We start from the raw sequence: 27,710 nt of genomic DNA on the forward strand, positions 1-27,710 counted from the left end.
ATGAACCCAGTGAAGAATTCATCGTTATCGCTTATAGATGGATCGGAGCTTAAATATGTTATAGATTCTGTATCCAATGGAAACAAATTATCAGATCTAGATAATATTCCCAATGAAGACATAACAAGTTCGAATCCAGTTTCGACCACTTCATATGATTATGGAAGTGCGAACTTTTCGGATCCGTTTGGAGACTACGATAATTATTACTGGTATAATTGGTGGTGGAGTTTTTGCTGTGACTACCCTTATGATTTCAAAAGTGATCAGGAAAATTACTATCACCAATCAGTTAATGAATTTGAAGATTATATAGAGGGTCAAAGGGCCTTGGAGAACGATGAATGGAGCGAAAAAATTGAGAGGTTTGAATTTCTCTTCCAAAACCAATCAAAGTAAGTTATTTTGTCGACACCATTATTCTATAACCCTATAAGTGATAGTTCATTATGATGCCATCCCCACTAATTATATGATGTATATTAAGATAAATATGACGTTTCAACCTTTGCAATAGCAGTTTTAAGATTTCAAATGTTTCAGTTTTGGGCAGATTTTTCTTATTTTCTATTTTTGTTTGCTTATTCTCAATGAAATTTTGAATAAAGAGATAATAAGCATTTACTTAGGGAGAAAAATAAAGGTCAATTAAAAATGTCTCAAGCATTGCTTCTAAAGTTTTCTTTTACATTATTTTACATAAAATATTGCATTGTAAAGATAGGTCAATACAAAATATCTAACACATTGCTTTTAAATTATTTTTTGCATTATTTTACGATATTTCACTTTGCTTAAACTATTTTAGTGTAAAGCAAGACATCAAACGCATATTCTACAATTTGTTTTCAAATCTCTTTAGGGAAACTCGGAAAAAATTAGGACATTCTATTCAAAACATGCTAATAACCTGTTCCTTCAATGGAAAGAAATGCTCGGCAGTGTAAGTTTATTTCTATCTATTATCCCATCCATTCAAAAATATTTCTGACCATAGGAAGCTCTTAAAGCAATGCCTGGGCAAAGAGAAGAGTTGCATTGTGCACGTCGATCTTGTTTTTATTTTCTACAGTAAACTCGGTAACCACAGTCCTCCGGAAATTTTATTAGTTATCCAAATAACGAAGCCAAACAAAAGTACAAATAAAAAGAAACTCACTTTAAATACATTAAAGATAGACTTAGATTATAACCTCTTTTAAAAAAAATATTTGCACTTTTTTGGACTGTGTTATGGAAAAGGAATTAACATATGAATGGTGTGACGTCACAGTCTTGACTGAGTGCGTCTTCCGAAGTCTTGTGCAGTTTGAAGATGAAATATGAAGAAAACGAACAGTAATCAAGCTCAAAAGTCCATTGAAACAATACAAAGTTGGAGCAGAGCAAATACCTCTAAAACATCAGAGGTAGGATACCATGGAGGAGTAAGCATTCCATATCGACCGGTCACACCCACCTTGTGCTGCTGGTCATGATCGGGCAAAGGGAAAATCTGTCGACAATTCAGTGTAAAAATAATGGCCTAACAATTTGTATGAAAACAAGTCAGTCATCATTCGACTTACTGATAAATCGTTTTTGCTGACGTCATTTTATCGACCAAAGAATTTGCAAAATGGTGACTTTATAGGAGATGTTGATATTCTTGTTTCATCAATATACTTTTCAGTAGCTTGCATCTTTTTCGAAATTGTTCGTAGATAGAACATGCTCTTGTGCAACGAATCAGCTGGGAGACATACACTCCATATGCAGGTGATAATGGTATATAAATAAGGGAAGTTAACAATAGAAAAGTTAGAGTCATCATGTTTATCATAAAGTTTTGTTGTAAGAATATTTGGCTATTTTTATGGTGTGTGTATTTTTAACAGTTAGTTGCCTAAATTTGTCAACATTTTGCCGAGAGCTCAATTTTAGGTGCCTCAAAATTAAAACCAAATTTTGATTTGATCATTTATTTTTTAACATTAACTTGGGTTTAATTAAACGTCTGGAAATCCAACTTATTCTCACAGTTCATTTTCTAAGGATGAAATGCTTTAAAATTACATATCAGTCTGTAATATTTTTAACAATCTAGTCAACTAAAGTGAATTCGATCCACCCAACCCATACTGGATTCCTAAACTTCATAGAATCCTTACAAAGAAACATTGCCGGGTCCAGGAAATGCTCTACCAAGCGCCTCTATGTAGTCTTCACAAAAATATAATCTGCTGTAAATGAGAAACTTCAGACGTACTGTGCTACAGCATATTCTAGAGGAAGTGTAAATCAAAAGTGGATTCTCAAAAAATCAAATAACTTTTTAAAATTCAAAATCACCAATTTTCCCCCCAAAAAGTGAGTAAGATCAAAACGTACGACTTTCTACACTTGATACAACCATTCCTCACGACAAATTAAAAACTAGGCTTTTGATATCATAGACAATTGCTTCTTCAATAAAAATGGAACTCGGAGATTTTCAAATCTTGTGATTGGTCAACAAAAAAATAACTTTGTTAAAAAGCACTCTGATTCTACAGACACGTACTCTAAAGTTGATATTAAAACGACGCTGGAGTTCCTCATTGACAACATGTATGTTGTTTTGGAGACCAGGTCTTCCAACAGACTGTTGTATTCCGATAGGCACTAATTGAATTTCCTTGATTAATCGAATTTTTCTTATTCCTGTGAAGCAAAATTTATTTAAAAAACCTTCAATATGAGATGAAGAAAAACACTTATTGTAGCCTTCACTCAACATTCAGATATATATCGATTATGTGTTATCAATTGACAATAGTTACTTTCATTCATAAGTCATAAGTCGACTCGATATATCCCAGTGACCTCGAAATAAAAGACATTACAGAAATGGTCACATCTGTTTCATATTCGGATGTTTTACTGACTATAGACGATAAGGACCAACTAACAACTAAATTGTACGACAAAAGAGATGACTTCAGCTTTTTTTATTGTCATGTACCGTAGTACTATTTTGCTATCACCTGTATAAGTTGTTTACGTCTCCCAACTTATTCAATTCTCAAGAGCATGCTCTGAGTACGATCAATTTTTAATCAGAGGCAGGCTACTGTCAGATAAGTTGTCGGTACAGGAATTTCAACAATCTCGTTTAAAGTCAGTATTTCGTAAATTCTATGGTCGTTATAATGACTTTGTTACCAAATATAATCTATCATTGGGTCGTTTATGGGCTGACGTGTTTCATACCAATTGCTAGGCCTTTGTTCTTTAACTAAATTTGACTACGGAATATTCCGTCTACCTGATCAATACATAGGGCTCCCGGCAGGTGTGACCGGCCGACAGGTTGAGGATGCTTTTTCTTCGTAGGCACCTGATCCCACCTCTTAAATTTTCGGGGGTCCGTGTTTTATGCCCTGTTCACAAATTTGTATTATTTGTAGATTTTTGAGATCAATCAGTATTTGTTATTGACTCTTTTAAATTAAAAACATGTAGAATTTCGCTGGCTTAAATTGTCGCATCATCAAAGATATGGCAGTTATTATGCATCAGATGTATATGGTTGTAGTTTTCAATTTAAGATTCAATTGTTTCATTTAAAATATCTTTTTCTCTTCATGATTTATATTGAATAAAATTGCAATGATTATTTTTGGTCTGTTTAATCCTTCAGTGACTTTACATTGTTTCAAACTACGGAGTATGGAAACTGTTACACTCTATCAAGAGATTTGTTCATAACGAGAAAAACAGGTCCTATGAATGGTAAGAGTTTATCAATCTATGCTGTATAATTTTTATGCCCCGCCTTAAAATGGCCGGGACATAAAGTGTTACCCTCTTCCGTCATTCTGTCATTCCGTCATCATTCACTTTCTGTTCAATATCTCTGAAAAGGTTGCACACATTCAACTCAAATTTGACATATGGATACGTTGTAGAAAAATATGCAGGTCAAGTTCGAATTTGGTCATGGTCCGATGATTTTTGTCAGAGTTATCTCTCTTGAACTTAGGAAAAATAAGAAATTTTCAGTTTCCACTCTCTAACTTTTGTAGGAATATATGTATAAGGTTGAAATTGCATATGCAAGTATTTTACTAGAAAATAGAGGTCAAAGAGCTAGGTTCACTTTATGCATAAAATGGCCCTGTTGATAGACAAATTTATCCACAAACACTTTATGTCCCATTCTCAACATCATTATAAAGTAGAGACTTAGTGCTTTCAGTTTGTATAACAAAGTTTCCTCTAAAGAGTCCATATACTGGAAAACAGGTGGTGTGAAATTGCAACGTTGTTGAGTTTTGCAGAATACACCTGTATTTGAGAACCTTCAAAACAGAACTAAAATATGAACACACCTCGCGATCAAAAAATCAAAACATGTTTTATAATCCTCATTAGCAGTTCTTTCTTAATATATTTGCACATTTTGGATAAGAGGTTGTGCTGTATGTGAAATTTAAAAATATAGCATCATATTTTGGCCGTATTTGGAGAAAAATTCAGTATATGTGAATAATGACGCAATTTTTGACGTCATAATGCATTGACGTGCAGGAAAATTACGTCATTATTGGTAGAAATTCAGTCACCAAGGGTTTAAGTGATATATGATGCCTTCACGACTAAAACTAAGCAGTATTATTTTTCCAGAAATTCACAGGGTCAAAAAAGGCCCTAAGTGACCCTTGCTCTTTGAATTTGGTCGTGGTCCGATGATTTTTGACAGAGATATCCCTCTTGAATTTAGAAAAAAAGAAGAATTTTTTCAGTTTCTGCTCTCTAACTTTTGTAGGGATGTATGTATAAGGCTGAAATTGCATATGCAGGTATTTTACCAGAAAATACGGGTTAAGTTTGAATACAAATTTAAAACTAAATGTTGCATTTGAAGTTTTGCCTGCTTGTGGAGGCATTCGTGGCGATAACGACACATCTAGTTTAAAGCTAAGGTTAGATACAATATATGCATTAATTTGAAAATCATTTTGAAAAGCTTATTAAGAAAAGGTGCAAAAGAAAAGCTTGTGAGTTTGACATGCTTGTGTATTTTGTCTTTTACTGATTACTATTTATCCCACATTTTGAACAAATAAAACTTGACTTTTCAAAGAAATTGAAGGTATCATTAAACAAAGTTTCATCATTTCCAAACCAGTTTTAAGAAGATTGCAAGTGGATACCAATAACTTAATATACTAACCATTTTGGTAATGATGAATCTCCATTGACTTTGCATTTACTGTTGAACCAATATACTCTGTTAACTCAATAGTTCCTAGCAAAGCGGAAAGTTTGGGGAATAATTATGTTCTGATCAAATCTAGTTTGAAAGCTAGGAAATTTGTGTGTTTTGAGACATAATGCAGGGCCAATGTGTGGTACTGTAGGTCAGACTAAAGTGTGCTTTAAACAGATCTCACACACATACATAACCAGTAAATATCAATTTATACGAACACGGATAAAGCAAGTTTACAGATATAGCAAATTTTTCTGTCCTTAGCAAATTTTTTTTAATTAAGACTCCGTTGTTGTAAATCATTATGGTATTAACGAACTCTGATAAATGAATTTACGGATATAGCAAATTGATTTTGGGTCCCGAACAGGTTAAAAACAACGAAATTTACATCTTTTATATCTTGCTTTTCAAGCTTCTGTAATTTAGATATTCAATTGATATTATTGATTTTTGTAATATATTATCAATACCCATATAAATGTCTTCTCTAGGCCTGCAATTGATATTACAAGTGGAGAAATTTGAGTTAAGTAATTTATTTGATGGGTCCGGTTTTCGACTCGTTATTCATGAACCTGGAACCTTCCCATTTCCACAGGATGAAGGTTACACGATCAGTCCTGGATACGAAACAACTATTGGAATGAGAATGGTAAGAATAAACGAATAGAGAGATATGAATTTGAAACAAAAAAGTAAAAGGAATCTTCCTATTGAAAAAAAAAATGCTTAAGTTCCTGTCGGTGTTTGCATTAGAAATCCTCTATCTTTATTTCTGTCAGCTACGTGTGATGCATGCAGCACCACCATATGGTATCTGTGATTCAGGAGATGTCTTCTTTGAAACGTACGGATTCCGCTATACTATGCAGGTTAGTAAGTGTGCCATAAATATCAATGCAATAATAAAAGTTGCGTGCAATTTCGTAACAACTAAATCAATTTTCTTCTCCATGATAACAACGAAAAAATTAAGAAACTTGTTTTAGGGTTTTCCAATTTTTACTCACTCTCAGTTGATGTCCAAGTTCCCTTGACTGTCAATTAAGTCTGGAAAGAATCCAATAAAAATAAACTAATATATTTAATAAACATATTAAACGGAATGATTTTGATCGCTAGAATTGATTAATTTTGGTTTGAATAATTGGAATTACAAAGGTTGGCCATATGTAATTAATTGCTAAAATGTGTTTTGTTTTGCAGAAGGTCAGATTCTGAGCTGTCTTACATGTATGCTTGAATTTATCACTTGTCTTCATTTGATATCCTCCTGACAGCTGAATAGTTAGAAACAAACAAAAACATGATAAAAGCTTAATTCGTATCATGCGGGGGTATGACCAACCACTGTCTAATTAAGTTGTAGTAGGCAGAGATAAAAACTTCACTTAACATTCCTGAAAATAGTGCGCAGAGTAAAAAACGTATACGTTATAATTTCTTGGTAAATTCTATAAATCATGGTAACATTACTGGCCGGCCAAGTATAGACACGGTTCATGGACACTTCACCCCAACCAAAAAAGACAGTAATTAATGTAAACTTGCAATATCAGTGACTACAGAGGTAATGTTTCTTATATATAAATAGTACAAATTAAAATCTATGTAAAACTAAATGCATTTTGTGCTTTGCAGGCCCGTAGGAAGCAATTTCAGTTGGGAGGGGGGGGGGGGGGCACAGCCATACATTTTCAGTTGAGGGGGCACTATCTACTACCAAAAATTTCTAGACAAGCAAAAAAAAAAAAACAAAAACAAAAACAAAAAAGGTCATCACACGTTTTATTGAGGGGGCACAGGCATATAGTATCTATTTTTTCTATAGTAATGTATATATCGGCAAAATTATTGGGGGGGGGGGGGGGCACGGCCCCCCTTGCCCCTCCCCCGGTTCCTACGGCCATGCTTTGTGCTTCTTTGATTAGACTCTCTACCTGAACCGATCAATTTTCAAAAGGTCGGTCATAGATCGAGGGTATTTATTAACACCGATTGGTATAATCAATTCAGCTTTACACAATTGGTAATATGCAAACTTGTAGTAATATTTTTGTATATTTTTTTAAATCAGCTTTTTTGAGAGCATGCTTTCATATCTCAAGATTTTATAACAAAGTAGGACACCAAATTTTTTTTTGTAGGCGTGTCTACAAATCTGCAGAAATAAGAAAGTTGTTGAAATCTGTAAATGTCGACCATCCAAACATATGGACATCAAATTCATGGAGAAATTTAACACTACCCCTATTTGTTCATCTAGTATGTATTGTAAAAATTAAGTATTATAATAATAATAATATGATTAGTTTGTATCAATGTTATGTAAAAGAAGACGTAAACAAGCATTCTGAGAGTATTGCATTAGCAATACTAGTCCCCTACCGGCAAGTATAATCTGGTTCCCCTTTAAGAATTGAAAATGCCATAATTCCGTCAAAAATCAATGAAGCGGGACGAAATGCAATCTTGATCTATAACTAATCAAGGTTAATTCATATACCAAAAATCAGCTCAATATATGAAAGCGTTTAGAAGAAAATTGCGGAAAACCCGTAAAATTGAAAAGGCCGTAATTCCGTTAAAAATCAATGAAGCGAAACGAAATGCAAACTTGATCTGTAACTTATCAAGATACACTCACATTAAAAATCAGCTCAATATCTGCAAGCGTTTAGGAAAAAAGTGCGGAAAACCAAGTGGGACAGACTGACAGACAGACAGAGGGACAGACTCAGAGGAAACCTATAGTCCCCTCCGGTTTCACCGGTAGGGGACTAATAACATCGTCTCCCTTTCCTTGTTTCCGATTTTTGATTTTTTTTTCTTCTCCTTTCATTGAAATAATGCTTCCTCTCGTGAAAAGGTTTAAGGAAAAAGAAGTCCTTTCATTATTAGTCCCCTACCGGTGAAACCGGAGGGGACTATAGGTTTCCTCTGAGTCTGTCCGTCCGTCTGTCTGTCTGTCAGTCTGTCCCACTTGGTTTTCCGCACTTTTCTTCTAAACGCTTGGAGATATTGAGCTGATTTTTGGTATGTGAGTGTATCTTGATGAGTTACAGATCAAGTTTTCATTTTTTATTTCTAAGATTTATAATCTCGACTCTCAAACCGGAGTCGAGGCTTATGGTCACTTTGAAACGTCTCTCGTCTCTAGATATCTTCTCCTTGGACGTTTTTTTAAATTTATACAAATGGTTGTAAATGTATGTTCCAAAATTTGATCTTTGGTTTCAAAATGAGTTGCAAAATCTCTAAGTTATGTCAGATCAATATGATTTTCTAAGATCAATTACCTACAGCGGGATTTTTAGCAGGAACTGACGTTGGCCTATTTTAGCTGTTTGAAACATGTAGTTGACCGTTAAAAAATATGCAACCTTGTGCTAATAAACTAACGCTATTCAAGAAAGATAACTTTGATCAGAGAGTTATACTTTTCTTTTGGTTTTTCATGAACTCTTGCGTTAATCGGTATTCAGATGAAAATTCATTCGATAAACTTACCTGTATATGATTCCACTCTACAAACCCACTACGACGGAAAATCAAACTTTGACTTATTTTGATATAAATTAATTTCTTGTTTTCTGTATATATTTAAGGTACTTGAGATATTTTTACTGGTTTCCAAAGTTGTGAAACTTGTCATATTTTTGAGCAAGCAAAACGCCAAATTTTAAACCTGCTATACATATGTACTCAATGTAAAGTAACCTTTCATTTTGTATTAATCTTGGAGTTTTAAAAATTTTGTAAATTCTAAACTTAAATGATATAGTATAAGCTCTGCTTTGAGAATCTTCCTGATGAATGATAGTTAAGGCTTGTGATGTAAGCTGGAACAAATAAGAACAAGCTAGAACAAAAAAGAACAAGCTAGAACAAAAAGAAGTATATAACTCTCCTAATATTCATAGCGGTAATAAATGATATCTTAATAGCAAATATGTTTTTTAACTCCTCAAAGTCCTTCTAAACCTTTTTTTGAATAGATATGACAGTAGCTACTAATGGTACAAGAAACAGCAAAAATGAAAAGGGTACATATAGTAATGCCAAGCAGTGTGAAGAATTCATTTATTTCCGTATTGATGAACACTATATTGACTGTGAATGCGCAACTCCCTGCAGGTAAATAACCCTTGATTAAGCTAGCTAGGTTTGCATTAGGACACAAAGCACCCATAGATAAATTTCTTTTATCAGAACCTAACATTATATATCTTAAATGTGTACGCCTCATCTCCTAAATATATTAGTATTTAAATGCATATGTTTGTTTTTTGTTTTTTAATTTGCAGCCAAACACTCTATCGGTCTACTATTTCCGGTCGAGTATGGCCAAAAGAATCCTTTCTGGTAAGAATGCAATACATTTCATTTTCTGTAAAGTGCTTGGATGTATAATTCTTCAGTTCTCTAGTATTGCCTACCACTGGAAAAGAAAGGTTTTAAATAATTCCAAAAGCAGGAGTGTGTCAATATTAAAATGGATAAAGCTCACATCATAAACTATTATCATTCCAATAACAGCGTGTCAGTTTGCTTGATCAAGTGTGTTTAACTTTCACACGTTGATTACCATATAACTCATTGGTTGGCTGTCTGGTATCAAAAATGAATACTACTTTGCATATAAAAGACATAAACCCCAAATCCCACCAAGAGTATTGACTAATTGCATCGAACACGTTGAATGCATGATTGTTTACTGCGGCATTGGTAGAAAAAAAAACAACAACACGTGATCAGTCACAGTCTGTTTTACTTCCTGTTAAACAAAGGAATTGACGCAGTAGATATTAGTAATATTCTTAATCACGAACACGTCCACATCTTGTATTTCTTACAAATATCCATCGACTATTGCTTCTAAACTTCTAAATAACAACAAAATTCCATTGTGCCTAGATATCGAACATCTGAAACATAATCTTTCTACGTGTTCATGTTCTTCTTTAACCTACAACTATATAGTCCTGCTGGACACGTCATTACTGGTTACGTAAATATTGTTAATAATGAGGACCTTAAATCGCTTATTTTAAAAGGGCCAGAATTTGGGAAACCCAAATCTTTCAGCTGGTATCATAATTTCGTAAATATTATAAGTTCTGTGGAAGATTAAGCCAGACGATGGGCCAAACATGAAAAAGAAGATCTTGACACTTTATCAGAATGGATTAAAAGTATCAGATGGATGTTGAAATTTCGCATTAACCGGCTGAGTTGCAATATGAAAACCATCTATCATTCTTTTTTTTTTTTTTTCAATAATTCAGAAGGGGAAAAAGAATTAGATAGATAACACGATCAATATTTACTGGTCCCAGCTGACGAAGCAGGTAACAACATTCTCTTAGTAAGGCTCATTATTTTAATTGTATCGTAGAGGAACTTGAATTTAAATCCAATCATACTCATTTCTGAGGAAGACGTTCTTGAAAATCATATGTCAGTTTTAAATATTTTTAATATTCCCAACAATCAAAATGAATTTGAATTACCATATATTGGATTCCTAAACCTAATAAAGTCCTTACAAACAAGGTTTGTTATTGGTTTTGTTTAGTTCTTCGTTTCATATGCAAAGTAGTATTCAATTCATTAAATTCATTGAATTAATCTCTGTGTCTCTTAAGGGAATAAAGTATGAAAATCGGTCTTCGCTGTTAAACGTAAGAGGTAGAATGCTTTATCTTTACATTACTGACAACAACTGTGCAACGGATAGTGAAGAATCCTATTCCGAACTAGAAAAAGGTGGCCTTTTTCGTAACGTTAAATCCTCGTAGACTCTGAATTTGCTGCTTGTCAATACACTAATTTTAAATTATTTGTTCTCATGGGGTTAAAATTTAATTGTTTGAGGAAAATATTGGTTCATGGTGATTTTATTTGTTTTATTAATTGTAAGGGAAGCATGAGGGTGAGAATTGAATTCTTGAAATTTCGTGGAAGACATGAATTTGTGATTCTTTTAATACCACGAAATCAATGAAAAAAGAGGAAAATGTGTGTAATTTCACTCGAGGTTTTGTTCTATCAGAAAATTTATAGGACAAGTCATGTGTTTCGGGATATAATGCAAAATAGGGATGACAGTACCGTGAGACGGACGTTTTAATTTATTACATAAAAATATATTATAAAATATTTATAATACCCAACGGCATGTATTTGCATGCATTTGCCGTATGAAGTATACTCAATAATTAATAATAATTGTATTGTATTATTTATTATTGAAAAAAAATTACAGGAAAAGGAATTGTTGAACACACAATGTGAACAATCCAATTACTCTTACTGCGACATGTATTTGGGGGAAGAAAATTCTGCGTTGTAAGTCTCTCTCTCTCTCTCTCTCTCTCTCTCTCTCTCTCTCTCTCTCTCTCATTTACCTACAATCGATTTCAAACAGGGGTAAAATTTTCCGATGGAAGAGCGATGTAAATCATTTTCTTCTAAAGTACTTGGAGTTACCTATTGTTGGAGGAATTGTTCATTGACAAGTATGAAACTTTTCACCCAGAAAATTATATACCACTTGATTGAATTCAATTGTATGCAAGGTAATACCGTATAAGCAAAAATTTTAGCTAGGATTCAATTTTGGCATTTTTAGCGAGGGTGTTGGGATCGCTAAAATTAAATATCGCTAACAATATATTCAGCATAAGAGGTTACGTTATCTCTTTGCACCATAAAATCGCTTAAATTAATTCTCGATAAAATTTAATATTGATTTTTAAGGATAAATCGCAAAATTTGCGTCTCGCTAAAATTCCACTTATACGGTATTATATGATGATAAACAAGATTTTTATAGTATTGAGAATATTTCTAAGACATAAGGCATTCAATCACAACATTCAATCACAACATCTAGTGGTAGAAAGATACAGTTTATTTAAGGCCACATATGAATTTGAATGGGTTTTCATTACAGTTTTAAAGACAACTTCTTAAAACTGGTAATTTATTATGAAGATATGAACTACGAGGAAATTTCAGAGGAACCGTCTTATGATGTAAGTTGTTCTTTTATATCAGTTGAAGAGGTTGTGTATTGAACGTGAGTCATGATCGCTAACGAAAATATACACGATGAACAATATTAAATTATTGTTTCTTATAGTAACTTTGAGTTTACTGTAGTTAATCAAAGTATCAAAGTTTTGCTATTGGGAATTGAAGTTTTTAATAAAATAGTAAATCAAAATAATTTTATTATAATTGTAATAAATCAAATAAGAGTAAATCAAAGTATTTTTTAACCATAAAAATGAAATGGTTATATTTCATTGATCTCAATTCTTAAACAAGATAATATTGTTATTTATGATTATTATAAATTTTCTTAATGTTCTAATTCCAGGGTTTTCGATTTTTGTCGGATTTAGGTGGAGCTATGGGACTTTTCTTGGGTGCTTCTGTTCTGAGTTTTCTCGAATTGGTGCAACTGATGGTTGAACTTTTCAATTATCAACGTCACAAATGTCGTAAAAGAAAAATCAAAGTAAACGAGAACCCGAATATTACCGTAAAACCGACCAAAGACACGACCGTAATAAACAACATATTCACAGTTGCTAAGAAAAAAAATGAAACTGTATAATATATTAAGCGAATCGATGTTTGGTAACTCGGGGAAAAACTGATATTTGCACTTCTCTTTCTCTCTTTTTTATTTTCACTGCTTCTCTCTCTCTTTCTCTCTCTCTCTCTCTTTGATTATTTTCAATAAAAAATTATGTATAACGTCAACATAATCAAACAAGCACAGCTGACACAAACGCTGTTGGGACAATTTCAATACAATTATGACATTCAATCAACATATGCCTAAAGAAATAAGTTGGTCACATGAAAATGGATCTTTGTAGTAGATTTTATTATATACCAACCCGTTTCTAAAAATCATAAGTACTAGAGGAATGTTTAAATCTATATTTTACTTATATTTATATTTGTGACTGATTTGTAACTAATATTTGCGTAGTTTTAAACCAAAAAAACCCTTAAAGAATCAAAATTCAAATTCAGATAATACAAAGTGAAAAGGCTTTATAACGCAGAAAAAAGCATAACGCGAAGCAAAAAGGCCTTAATACGCCTTTAACATAGATGTTACATGTATAATGCTAAGTTATAGAGATATTAAAACAAAGAAATGTGTTTCAAAATGCCAAACAAAAAAAAGCAGAAGAAAGGGTTATAACACAAAAAACTCCCTGTATTTTGCCTTTAATATGTATTAAATCTTTATGTCTTTTCGAAGGTGAATTCAGAACACTCCGTAATTCCTATATTGTTTAACTTGCGTGTATATTTATGTATGCCTTTTACAATGCATATTTTCAGGGAATTTATTTGCTGTTTTACCTTCATTTTCTAGATAATCGATCTTGATATTGTTTATCCTTCAAAGTAAAAGTCCTAAATTTTTGTTTAATATATATAATTAATTTCTAGAGTACATCATTCAGATTTCTATAAATGATTGTTCCACACCCTCGCAGCAAACAATAAATTAGAGGTTAGTTTAATGACAGAAAATGGGTTGTATTGCCGGGCACAACACTTGCTCCATTTTGTCAGACAGTATTTCGCCACATGAATTTGTTATTTGTTCTGTAAAACTGTGTTTAATAAATATGAAGAATGAATTCACCACATTCTTGTCATCTTCTAAATTCTTAATATACCAGGAGGGATTAATGTAAAATTTGTCCTGTTCTAAATTTGGTATTTACTCCAAACTGGTAAATTAGAAATTTAGATCATGACACTGGTTTGCTATAACCTTGTACGCATTGTCTTAACATCTAGTTGTGTCTGATTTTCATGTCATTTGATTTAATAATGTTTGCTTATATTAACTTATATGTTGTTTACCTTCTATCATTGTATTAGATAGCTTTGACACAATAAGATTTTCATGTTGAAAATTTATTTATAAAATTTCAAATCTGTGTCCACAAATTAAAAATGGTTTGACCTCATATTATTGAAGAAATGAGGAATCATATTTAAACATCTCTCGCTCACATTCTATATGAGGAGCTTTTTGGTAAATATGATCATGTACCAACCCGTATTTATATTCCGATAGATATTTCATGCTTTTTTTTTACTTGTTACATTTTTAACTGATTTATAGAAAAAAATTGCTGTATTATAGTTTAAAACCCATGAAACGATTTTATCAAACCTCAACGGTGTAAATTAACTGAATTTGTTATTAACCTGTATTTATACTGCCATCCTCAGAGTTGGCAAAAAACTGGGAAATACTCGTATTTCCCAGGACAGTGGGAAATACTTGTAATTACCGAGAATTACTGGTATTTCCCGGGAAATACTGGGAAATAAGAAATTAGGTATATATTTCATTCAAATTGACGTGTAGTACACGTTATTCGCTAAATATCTACCTCTGGTATCACTGTCCCTGATTTAAAAAAGTCTGGTTTCCAAGTAGTTCATTTTATACAATCATAACACAGTATATTCATATTCCAGTCATGAGTGTCATGTGTTTCATGCTTAAGTCTGATGTAGTCTACAAAGGTCCATGAAATGAACCCAAAGATCCCAAAAGGGTTTTTTATGCAACTAAAGAAGGATATAAGAAAATTCTTAAATGTAAAGTGTAGTTTAAATAACAAACCTAAGAAGAAGCCTTTCAGTTCTACTCAAGGTAATTATATCTCAAAACAGAAGCACAAAACTGTCCAGAACAATTTGTTAAAACAACATGATTGTTTGTAATAACTATAATGTTTATAGAAGGATTAAAACAAGTTTGCTTTGTTCTTTGATTTATAATTAATAAACTTATATAATAATAATTTTACAAAACTGTTTTATATTTATTTTAAATTTATTTTTGAATTTTGTATAAGATTGAATGAATTAAAGAAATAAAAAAATATTAACTTCGTATTTCCCAGTATTTCCCAATATTTCCCAATTTAGAGAAAATCTGTAGTATTTCCCGGGACGGGAAATACCGGTATTTACCACTGGTAATTCCATCCCTGGTATTTCCCGGCCAACCCTGGTCATCCTGTCTTTTGATATGTAGAAGTGAAGACGTGAGATTATAGAAAATGTAATAAAATGTTGTATTCTTGTTTCCTTTTTACATTTACAATGTCAGGAAAATTAATCATTTACTTTATTGTAAATTGCAAAATGTGTTGATAATTTAATTTTGTCCGTTTTGTAACTATCTTGTTTATTATTATTATTATGCTTTGTAATTATGATTGTTCATCCCTATTCTGAATTAAAGGTTTTCTTATTCTCCCAACCCCCTACAACCCAACAAAAAAAATTTGTGTTCCGGTACGTAGAGGTTGCAATGGATACCAGATCAAATTTCTAACCAGTTCCAGATTTACTTTATATACAAAATATATTTACTAATATTATTCTTCTCCACGTATTCTTATTTAATGGCCGAAAATTTGACTTTTACTCTTGTCACGATTTTGTTTGTTTTTTTTTTTTTTGTACTTTGTGACCACAGATTGTATTTCATTCCCCCAAATTAATTTAAAAATTCTCTGATCTTTACCGGTACCAGGCACTGTAAGACTCTTTACAAACTAATGAAGATAATTTGAGAAAGTTACGTAGTGTAAAGGGATTTAAATATTAATTTTTCTAGCTATCCATCTAATATATATATATATATATATATATATATATATATATATATATATATATATATATATATATATATATATATATATATATAGGCTTGTTTAAAAAATAAACCAAAACTTTCAAAATGTGTTCACTATATACTATTTTTTCGTTGTGAAAGCATCTACTAAATGCGTATTTACGAAATAATCGTTAAAAATCAACGACTCGCAAGCATTTTTCGATAGGTCCACAGATTATCACCACTTCGAAATTTTCACTAATGAAACATCTATTTGAGGGCATTTTATATGCACAAAATTTCGATTGTGGTATTGTGCGGATTATGAACCAAACACACTTTGTCCTTTATCTCATTTAGGGTGTGCCATTTTTTTTTTTTTAATTAATTTAACCTGTGGGGAAAATCCTAAAGTAAACCCTTCCTCTGAAAGATTGTGACCGGGAAAACAATCAATGTGTAAATAATGCCCTAACAATTAGTCAAGTGGAAGACCTTTTTGTTTATTTGGTTGGTTGGGTGGTTGTTTTATGTCCCTTCGAGGATTTTTCACTCATATTGAGAGACGCCAATACTTGGCGATGGAGGGCTGCAAATTTATACCTGCACTTACGGCCTTTAGCGGTGAGGGATCTTTTTCGTGCCAGCACCTACTGCGACACGGGACCTCGGTTTATACGGTCTCATCAGAAGGACTGTTCACCACGCTGCACGGTGCATTCAAACCCGCGACGTGAGGATCAACTCCTTACGCCGCGACACTAGAGCAAACGACGACAAGTGAAAGAACTAAAACAGATATTATTTGGGGGGAAATTCTTGCTATCATCAAGATGAAAGTTTCCTTTTGCTTTGAATATGGAATGTTTCAGTAGTTCCTCTAAATAATATACATTTCATTTCGTCTTGTGACCTAAGATTGTCTTTTTATTGAGAAAATAGTAATTTTTCACAAACTAACCAATAAATATCTTACAAAGCTTTTCTTTTTGTTAGATTTTGTCAACACCTGAAGGCAAAATGCTAAAAACAGAAAAAAAAAGATTTTCTGTTTTGATTTTGGAATGCGTTAAGTGTAAATGTATTATATCCATAGCCAGAGAAATAAAGAAGAAGTCTTGTTTGAATGATTTTTTTGTCACCTAAGGTAAAAGGTACTTAAAACGGACTGAGTTTATTGTTCATATTATGCGATGAATCTTAAACTTGAAATTTCTCTGTCACGCAAAAGACAAAAACCTTTGTTTTCTAAAACAATTTTCCAAACTTAAAGATAAGTCAAAAACAAAATGCGTCATTATTCATTGCTTGAGCACTATTTGACCTAACTGAGAATTGATAAGATATGTTGTAGTGTATGTTTTTCAATATAAGACGAAGCAAAAGTATCGCAACGAGACTTAAGAAAATTCGAGGGCATTTAGATACTACTGTGACAAGATGTATGGAAAACTTGTTCTCTGGCGAGTGCTATTAGGTAAAACTAATTTATACATTTAAACGACAAATTTTCAGTGTTAAAACAAAAACAAAATTTTCAATTGAATAACAACTGCTAGGTACATGTTATTTAGGCGTAATGACAGCGGAGTGTTTTTTCCCTGTGGTGATTGTCCCTACAGAAAATCCTTTAATAAAGAATGGAAAACTTTCTGGTTACGCAGAATGTGCGGATAGGTATGTATTCATCCGCCAGCGATGTAAGTTATAGGTACCCTGAGTTACGCAGAAGTTAACACTGCTCAGATTGGTTTGAAATAAAAAAAAAATCTGAGTCAGCCAAATTCAAGCAAAGAAATGATAATCCATTGTTATCAATATTTAAAAAAGCTCACAAAAGGCACAAAAATGGAATGATAGGGTTGAAATATATTTTGTAGCTACGAATTGGATAGCAAAGATTTGTTTCAGACCAAAATATTATCGATCTTGTTTTGTAGAAGAGATTCTTCTGTTTATCAAACATTTTTGATCAATAGATATACCTAAATAACTGGTTCGAACTGTCCCTATAAATAAAAAGAGTTCTGTATGACGTATAAAATTTGAATTTCCTGAACCTTTTCAAACACATGTATCATGGGTCAGATACACATACGTCTAAATTGTCGTGATTGTTACACAATTCCCATGTACATTTATAGATTTCTTGTTTGCTTTTACACATCCATATATAATCAACAGTAATCGTTTCATATACATTGAAAGGTTCTATATTTTATTTTTTATTTTGCCAAGTTTCTAAGTTTTATTACTTTTTCCTCTTAACTATCATTTACTTTAAAGAGACACCGTGACGGAAAAACGGGAAAATTGACAAAAGTAGAATTTTTGCAAGACACATGCAAATTTTATTCAATTCTTGAAAGTATTAGGTTTCAGAAAATTACAGGTTTCAGAACCTAAAAAATCTACTTTTATGGAAAAAAATATAAGTAAAAATAATTTTAGTTTGCCCCAACACAAAAATATTGCTTCACTTCTTCCTCTTTAAGGTACGCATGCGCAGAAAAGTTGAAGAAGTTACCATGGTGTCAATTCCACGGATATAAATGTCGGATGACCGAGGACTTTGATATAATCTTCAAAAAAAGATGATCAGAACTTATTCCTCACTTTTGATTGTTCCAATTCAATGTTGTTTACAAGTTCACGCTAAAAATAAAGGACACATGACCTTGACATTGCTGTCATTGACGATAACAACCAAGCCATAGATACAACTTTTCTTTTTCCGGCACTTACATTCTGCAGTCTTTTCTTGCTTTTACCGTGCAGTTGAGATCTCAAAACTTCGCCTTATTCATATCTCTCATAAATCTTTAGCTTTATGATACAATTATCTTAAAAGAAACACATGATACTGACTCACTGTGTAACTTTAAATGCATCTGATACTTTACATAATCATCTTTATTAAAAACGCATCTAGAAACAAATTTTAAATTCACACGGAAAAAGTGTGGGTCTTTCTTTTAATACACAAGGTTAACTGTAATTTCCTTTATCAAAGAAAAAAAACACTACTAAATAATCAAATTAATTTTTAAAAGTTATGATAACTATATATTTTTTGGACTGTCTATTTATGGCAATCTAGATACATTTTGAATATTCATAAATTTTATATCAAAACTACAAAATAAATTACACATATATGTGTAAAATCAAAAAGATTATGAACTTGCTTTAGTCTTATCTTGTAGAGATCCCCCGCATTGTGCGTCAAATTATCCGTCGCCCTGCATGAATGACACAAAGCACGAGTGTTCCAATGTTTGCAGTTTTTGTCAATACCAAGCAGGTACAATTTTAGAATAGATGCTTTTTATCTATCTTATGAATACACAGGAGGTACATAACTTCTTCACATATTTTATTTTTAAACGGCAATGATTTCAATAGCCATTCTTTTCTTTATCTTTGATGAAAATTCAGTCATTGCAGTTTTAGGTCTTCTTATTTTTTAATCATACTGTTGTTTCAATTTTTTTGTGGGGATCTTATTTCATGGTTTTGACGTAAGATTTTAAGTACGAGTGCAGTTTCCTTATCATTCTATCATAGGTAAAATTTGTCGGTCAATGAACAATTTTAACAATTTAATAAGAAGCAGTGACCATCCCTGTCGAGCGGTCACACTCGCCGTGAGTTCCTTGTCACTATCTAGTAGACAGAGAATTAATTCATAGACAATTCGATGATAAAAATGGCCAAACAATTTGTATAAAAAAAATGTCAGTCAACATTCGATGTAATGATAGTTTTTATTTGTAAACAAGGGCATTGTATTGACCATAGAATTTGCAAATTGTTGACTTTACATGAGATCGTTTGTACCCTGGTATCAACGATTTGGCTGTATTCCTGCATAGGTTTAGAAATTGTTCGTATGCAGAATATGTTCTTTAAAAAAACGAATCAAATGGGAGTCATATATACCATATCCAGGAGATAATGATATATCTCTTCTTATATAAAGTAAGTTGAAGATAGAAATGTTGAAGTCATCACGTTAATGATAATGTTTATTTTGTTAGTTTGCATTCAATGCATTTCTCAATTAAAACATCTGAATATGAAACAGATGTTTCAGACTATGTGGTGTTTTTTAAATAAATTCAAGTTCAATGGCATATATCAAATCAACATATGAATTTGACCAAAAATCAATAACATCAAAAAGTACGACTTTAATTTCATCACTTTATGCAACCATTCTCCCAGGATTCAAGTCCAGTCTTTTTGACATCATAGACAGCTGCTTTTTCAATAAAAATAAAACTCTTAAATTTAATTACCTTGTCATCTGACATTTGCAAAGTTATTTTGTTGAAAACATTCTGATTGTAAACACAGGTACTCTGAAGTTGATATCAAAAAGATGCTTGAGTATCTGATTGACAATATCTATGTGGTTTTTGAAGTAGATATTAAATTAACAATATCTATGTAGTTTTTCCGAGATCAAGTCTTCCAATAATCTGTCGGAATTCCCATGGGTACTAATGCTCTACGTACGAAAAATTTCTAAATCGAGACAAGCTATTGATAAAAAATTAATGTAACAAGAATATCAACAGTCTCGTTTGAAGTCAACATTTCAAAAATTCTATGGTCGATACAATGACCTTTTCAGCAAATACAATCTGTCAATTCGAATGTTGACTGACGTTTCTCCTACAAATTGTTAAACCATTATTTTCACTGAATTATGTACGGATTTTTCATTTGCCCGATCATGACAAGGAGCACACGGCGGGTGTGTCCGTTCGACAGGGGAAGCTGACTCCTACATGACACCTGGTCCCACCTCTGATATTTTTAGAGGTCGATCCCTATTTCTTTCTGTTCCAAATCTCTATTGTTTCAACGGATTTTGGTCGTTATCTTCATATTTCTTAAATGAATATTGTTTATTGATAAAACATCGTCGATTTTTTTAAATGTCGAATTGAAGGCCACAGCAAGAGACTTCTTTTATGTAGAAGTTTTTGAATAAATTTTGCTTCATACGAATATACAAACAGGTTTCCGTCTTAAGAGGCACAATTAGATTCCATGGGAATTCCAGCAGATTTTTTGAAGATCTTTTTTTTTTCTCTTTTTTTTTATTTACATTGTCCATTGTATACATACATACATGCATATAAATGTCTACAAAAACAGTATACAATGAATTTTTTTGCGCACACACCACACACACACATTCATACAGGCACTCACACTTATCGGATTAAGCTGGAAATATGATGAAGAAATATGAAGGCTGCTTTAAGAGGACAGAAATAATTATATCTGTTGTTCACATATTAAAAAAAATACAAACAATTATTGAAAAAACAAACATAAAACATTCCATAATATTCCATAGATTGGTTAAAAAGAAAAACATTTCAACTGGGTTCAAAAATTTTCTTCCATAAGTCCCATTTCTTTTCAAACAATGATAATTTAGAGTTATAGATTGATACACTTCTCTCAATGTTATATTTCATTTTCTAATGATTTTTAAGGCCAGAAAAGTTTGGTTTTTTACATTGTGATAAGCAAGAAAAAATATACTGCTTAGTGTATAATATGATAAAGTTTATAATCATGTTATCTTTAGTGAGTGGTATTTCACCTAAAATAATATTTTTAATATTAAAACCAATTCTTTTAGAAGTTGTTCTACAGATATGCATACTCAAATTTCTCCATAAATCCACTATTATCATTACAAGTTACAAATACATGTTGGATAGTTTCAATATCCTCCTTACAAAAGTTGCATGAATCAGATGTTTTAATGTTAACTTTTTTAAGATAATATCCAACAGGAAGAATTCTATGAAGAAGTCGGTATTGAAACCACTGTACAGAAGAATCATTTGTAGTCTTGAAACATACTCGAAAAACATATTGTGTGCATATATCATTCACTCCATGGGGAGTCAACTCTACATTCCACTTTGAAATTGCTGTAAGTTGCATACAATTTTTGTTTATGACATTATAAATAATTTTTGTACATTTATTATTTAACAAAATATTTTCATAATAAAATGGTAAATAAGGCAAACAACTTTTCTTCATTGATGTTCTCTCAATTGCCAGATTTTTAAAGCATTTTGCAATAGCACAAATGACACTATTGAACTGCATTACATTTAAAGTAGGAATATTAAATTTTTGTTGAAAAGCAGACTTTGAAAGAAAAAAACAATCATCAGACAGGAAGTCCCCAACAGTTTTAACACCTTTAAGATACCAATTTTTTTATAAAAATACTCTTACTATCAATCTTTATGTTTGAGTTGTACCATATTGGAATATTACAAGCTTTATATTTCATATCCTTGTCATGTTCCATCTTTTTCATTACATTTTGCCAAGAACTAAAAACATCAAGACAAAAAGGATTGTTCTTTGTCATTAAAACATTAGAGATATACTCGTCTCCAAAGTCTAAAAATTGTTTTATAACATCATTTCCATTAACTGCCAAAAATATATCTAACCATGGTTTATTTCCTGTATTCAACAGTCTTTGGACCCAAGTGCATTTTAGAGATTTTATGAAGTTAAAAATATTTACCATTTTTAAACCTCCAGATAGATTATCTTGAGTAACTATATTTCTCTTAACCTTATCACATTTTGATTTCCATACAAATTCAAAGATATCTTTATTTAATGAGGAAATTTTGTCGCTGCTAGGTGTAGGAAGAGAAATAAATAAATGATTCTGTTTTGGTAAAATTAAAGTTTTTACAACAGTGACTCGACCAATAGGTGTTAATATTCGTCGATTCTACTGTTGATCAAAGATTTTATTTTGGGTAGAATAATATTATAATTTGTGTCAGTAATAGTTTCTAAGTCTACAGAAAAATTAATACTCAGCAATGAGAAAGTTGTTGACCCCCAATCTAACTTCCATCTTGGATGGTGAAAAACTTGATTTGAAATTTTTTTTCGAGCCAATCCAAATAATTTTTGTTTTATTACTATTCATTTTTAACCCAGACAACCGTGAAAAAAAATCCAAGGTATCAAGAGCAGCAAAAAGTGATTTTGGTGAACCATCGAGAGCAAGCGAAGTGTCATCAGCATATTGGGAAATTTTGTGTTCTTTCTCCTGAATAATAATGCCCTTTATGTCTTTATTTTGTTTCACAAGAATAGCAAGAATTTCAGCACAGGGGAGAAATAAATAAGGTGCAACGGGATCTCCCTGTCTATAGCCTCTCTGAATATGGATTTGTTCAGATAAATGTCCACATTGTAGAACAGATGCTGTAAAATTTGTATTTAAAATTTTGATCCAATCAATAAATTTATTCCCAAAACCGTGATGGAACGATAGAACATAGCAACAGTGCTTGACGACGGGAGACATTCTAAAATGTTGAGTTTACATGTATGCGCGCAGGGTTCATTATTATATGTACATCTATTTGTTTTAAACATGCAGTATGATATAATAAATATTGCATGTCGTTTAGGGTAACATCAAGACTTTACACGCGTGTCAAACGAGGCACTGGCCGAGCTTGAGAATGGTTTACGAGGGGTTAACATACAGTATTTTTAAAGTGACTCTCTACAGCATTTGGTCTTCTTTCTTTTTTTTTCGAATCGGGGTTTTAATTGGGCATAACTAAACCTTTAATGACGTCAACAAAATGAACATTTTATTTACGAAGTGATAATGTCATGTACATCTTTACACATGTTTGTCCCTCTTTCCAGTAGAAACTACCCCATTTTTGGATAGATCTTCATTTTTCACACAACGGCAAACAGATTTAATTAACATTTGTTAAATGATAATATTACCTCCAATGTGTTTATCGGATGGTTTTTATTATCGACCACACTGATAAAACCAACCAGTTTTGTTTTTCTACCTCTTCTCCAATTACATGAAGATAGGAAACACATCACTTCAGATATAAAAATCATATCTTATCATAAACCATTTCAGATATAGGCATGTACAATTCAACGAATATATACATGTATTGTCATTAAAATCAAAAATTTGTTCCTAAAATAATAAAATTTAATAAATGTAAATACACAAACAAGCAAAACATTAATGTAACAGGAGTATCGAAATGTATGTCACATGTAACTAATTGTAATTCATTTTAATTGACAGATGGGTTAGGGTTATGTGTGAGTAGCATGTCTCGGTTTAAAAATTGATCGTACTTAGATCATGCTTTTCAGTAGCGAATAAGTCGGTAGACATAAACACCATATGCAGGTGATAGCGGAATATTACTACATGAATAAAGAAAGTTGATAATGAAAACGATGAAGTCACAAATTGGTTGTTTGTCGGCCTTTGTCGTCTGTAGTCAGTAAAACATCCAAATATAAAGCAGATGTGGAAGACTATGCATTGTCTTATATTTCAAGTTCATTAGGATAAATGGAGTCGACATATAAATGGAGATAACTATAAGTGTTAATTAATATAACTGAATGTCGAGTTGAAGGCCACGGCAAGTGTTTTCTTCTTCTCATGAAAAGTGTTTTGATAAATTCTGCTTCATACGAATATAAAAACAGATCGGCTAAAAAAGAGTGAATGTGCTTCATTTTTACATATCACTTTTGTGTGATGCAAGATGAGCTTTAAAGGAACAAAAGTAACCAATCCTATATTTTCACCAAAATGGCTAGTAAATCTGTCATTTGTTATTTGATATGTTTATAATTTTATTTGGAAACGAACTTTCTATAATTTTCTGCTCACAATTTATTGCTATAAAACGAAAGCACATTCTAGTAATTCTGTCAGACTGAAAAAAATTATCTCTACCGTTAAACCCTATCTTGATTTGTTTTCAGAAATAATATATTGTGGAACAAACTTTTAAAACAATCTTTAGAATATCAATCATCATTAGGATAAATCTGGACTCTCTCCCGTTTTATTAAACAATCTCTAATTACTGACTTTACAAAATTAGCTTCAATTGGAAAAAGAAAATAAAACGGACAAACACCAATAATTATCAAACGAAGTTCAGCTAAATTCCTTAATCTTTTAAAATGACGTTCTCTAAAATTACAAATTCCATGAAAGATGCTCTAAGTATTTTTTTTTTTCAACGCAGTTTTTAAGATTGAGAATGTCTTTCAAAAATACTATTAGAATATATTTTCACACCATATTAAAACTTTACCTGTCTGGTGGCTGCATTGTGGATTGAAATGACTTTGCTTGGTATCGCGTGAGACGGGGAAGAAGGAAGATATCTCTAGACTTTTTTCAAGATTACAGAAAAAGAAAGTAGGCTTCAAAAAGATAAAAGTGTTTTTGGAAATTGTATTGGAATTTTTATCATTACAAAGGCGGATACTAGTATATATAAATACATGACATCAAGTTAAGATATGAAACATCTATCCATTGAGTGGTACTCATTGGATAAAGGAGTTGTAAACATGATAAAATGTGTAATCACTACTTTTACAGGAGTTGTTATGTAATTTTTTTGTAATCTACAGATAAAATTTTAATTCTGACAAAATACAATGCAGATACTGTCGATAGTGGTGTGTAAATAACACGTTATCATGAACACAATGTATATATATAATGAACACATTGGCACTCAATATAAAGAGAACATATGAACTGTAATTTCAAAGTTCGTATGTTTATGACGTCATGATTAATATCAGATAATTTATCCCACAGATAAAACAGAGTGACAATTTGCAAACAAACAAAAGTTAAGAAAAAAATCCTAGACTTTCTCACGATACAGATGAAAACAGATGAAAATATGTTTGACAGTGCCACCGTTGGGGGGAGCGAACTTGTGTACATGTATTTGTTATCATCAAACACCTTGTTATACACTTTGTTATACACTTTTAACTTAGATTCACTATTAATCAAGCCGCAAGAGGCATTTGGAATTTTGAAGGTCCCACGTACTCAGTCAAGACTCCGTCACATCTAATTTGTTTGCTACTTGCTTTTCCATACTACATAAAAATGGGTGGGTAGTCTACCATCTATCTGCAATTTCCATTAAAGCAAGGCAAGGCAACTTTCACCTTTATTTGTGACTTCTAATATGTATAATTAATTTTGTCTAACTATCACAAGAACATACTTCGGGAAACCAAAAATGATTAAATGATATTTAATTTGAAATCCCTTTCTTTTAATCTTTTATCTTTTAAACAATCTTTTATTCTAAAATTCTTTTTTTAAAAAAAAGGGATTCTTTAATTATCAATTTTTTGCTACTTAATTAAACTATACCTGGTTGGTTCAATTTGAAATTTGAAATTTCTTTCGCTTTTTAATCTTAAAAAAATCTTTAAACAATCTTTTATTTTAAAATTCTAAAAATATATACTTTGATTTATTAATTATTGTTACTTAAATTTACTATGATTACCTTTTTAGTGGTTGTATATTAGATTGATAAGATTTTGTTGTGGCGTCCAATAAGGAAGATGCTCAAAAGTTTTTTTTAAAGATAATAGAAATAGGAAGTAAATTCTAAACAAGCTATAGTGCAGCATATTGAATTGGTGTTCAGGATCGATGATGTAATTTTTTTTTCAAAAATCAACTAAAATCATTCTTCTATAAGTATAATGAATAAGTTTTACTAAATAGATTTAAACTTTTCATTCAAAGTTTCTCAATTATGTCCTATATAGCAATAAAAAAAAGTAATAAACATTTGTTAAATTTATATGGGTGATTTCAGAAAGATAGAATATTAAACATCATAGACAGTTTTAAGTTTACAATTCTTAAAAATAAATTTTGCATCATTTATCATTTAAGACCAAAGTTAGCCCAAAGACATTATTAGATTTGAGCACGTACCAACTTCATGTCATATCCAAATGAAAACCTAAAAAAAATGGGGGTTTTTTGTTTTTTTTAAAAGAAAATTATATATTTTACGAAGAAAAATTGCACCATTTAGACTCCGTTATGGAAATGCAACAGTCTAAAACCTTCCAGATGCTTTCCATACATATCAAGAAAGTCTGATCTTGTGACCTACTTCAAGTCCGCCAAAACTGAAAGCCAATAGATAGTCATATAATGGAAGACATTTGCAAATGCAAATATATATATATATATATATATATATATATATATATATATATATATATATATATATATATATATATATATATATATATATATATATATAAATGGGAAATGGTATTCATTTCCTCGGGAAAATTTGAAACTTGCAATTCTTCACATCTTAAAAATTAATTTCACCATTAATAAAGCATAACAAATCACAGCTTTTGACACGTATAGAAAACCGCACTATTGTTTGATCTCGGACCTGGTATCAGCCTGAGCGGTTGGTATCGGCCCGAGCCTGGAGGTCTGAGGGCGCGGGCCGATACCATCCGAGATCTGATACCATCCGAGATCTGATACGAGGGACAAGATCAAAACAGAAGAGTGATTTTGTTTATATCATATATCTAAAAGCAAAAAATTAATGAAAAACCAAAATGCAATATATATATATATATATATATATATATATATATATATATATATATATATATATATATATATATATATATATATATATATATATATATATATATATATATATATATATATATATATATATATATATATATATATATATATGAGGGTTGTCCCAAAATTCCGTAAACTGATCCCATATTTTTTACAAGAATGAACGTATCGTTGTAACATTTTCTTGGTGGATGAAGTATGTTATTGGTTAAATTACGAACATGATTGTTTGAAAA

The 27,710-nt window shown here is 31.4% G+C and overlaps 1 protein-coding gene across 1 annotated transcript; it reads left to right on the plus strand.

Annotated features, from left to right (window-relative positions):
- Positions 1–27,360, plus strand: LOC133202869 (FMRFamide-activated amiloride-sensitive sodium channel-like). Its single transcript, XM_061338743.1, has 12 exons — positions 1–395; positions 863–943; positions 3,662–3,753; positions 5,731–5,891; positions 6,022–6,111; positions 7,387–7,508; positions 9,266–9,376; positions 9,547–9,604; positions 11,508–11,587; positions 12,198–12,279; positions 12,627–12,767; positions 27,238–27,360. Exons 1-12 carry the CDS (start codon positions 1–3, stop codon positions 27,358–27,360), a joined length of 1,536 nt encoding a protein of 511 aa, XP_061194727.1.
- The last annotated feature ends 350 nt before the right edge of the window (positions 27,361–27,710 follow it).

The sequence above is a fragment of the Saccostrea echinata genome, unplaced genomic scaffold (genome assembly GCF_033153115.1).
Source record: "Saccostrea echinata isolate AGI-Se365-2 ecotype Australia unplaced genomic scaffold, CSIRO_AGI_Sech_v1 ptg000047l, whole genome shotgun sequence".
In the NCBI taxonomy this organism is placed as follows: domain Eukaryota; kingdom Metazoa; phylum Mollusca; class Bivalvia; order Ostreida; family Ostreidae; genus Saccostrea; species Saccostrea echinata.

Bases quoted from the DNA above. Each gene is read 5' to 3' on its own strand.
- LOC133202869 (XM_061338743.1), top strand. From the start codon at position 1: ATGAACCCAGTGAAGAATTCATCGTTATCGCTTATAGATGGATCGGAG. The intron at 3,754-5,730 runs GTAAGAGTTTAT...TGTCTTCTCTAG, and splicing joins AAAAACAGGTCCTATGAATG to GCCTGCAATTGATATTACAA. The intron at 12,280-12,626 runs GTAAGTTGTTCT...TTCTAATTCCAG, and splicing joins CAGAGGAACCGTCTTATGAT to GGTTTTCGATTTTTGTCGGA.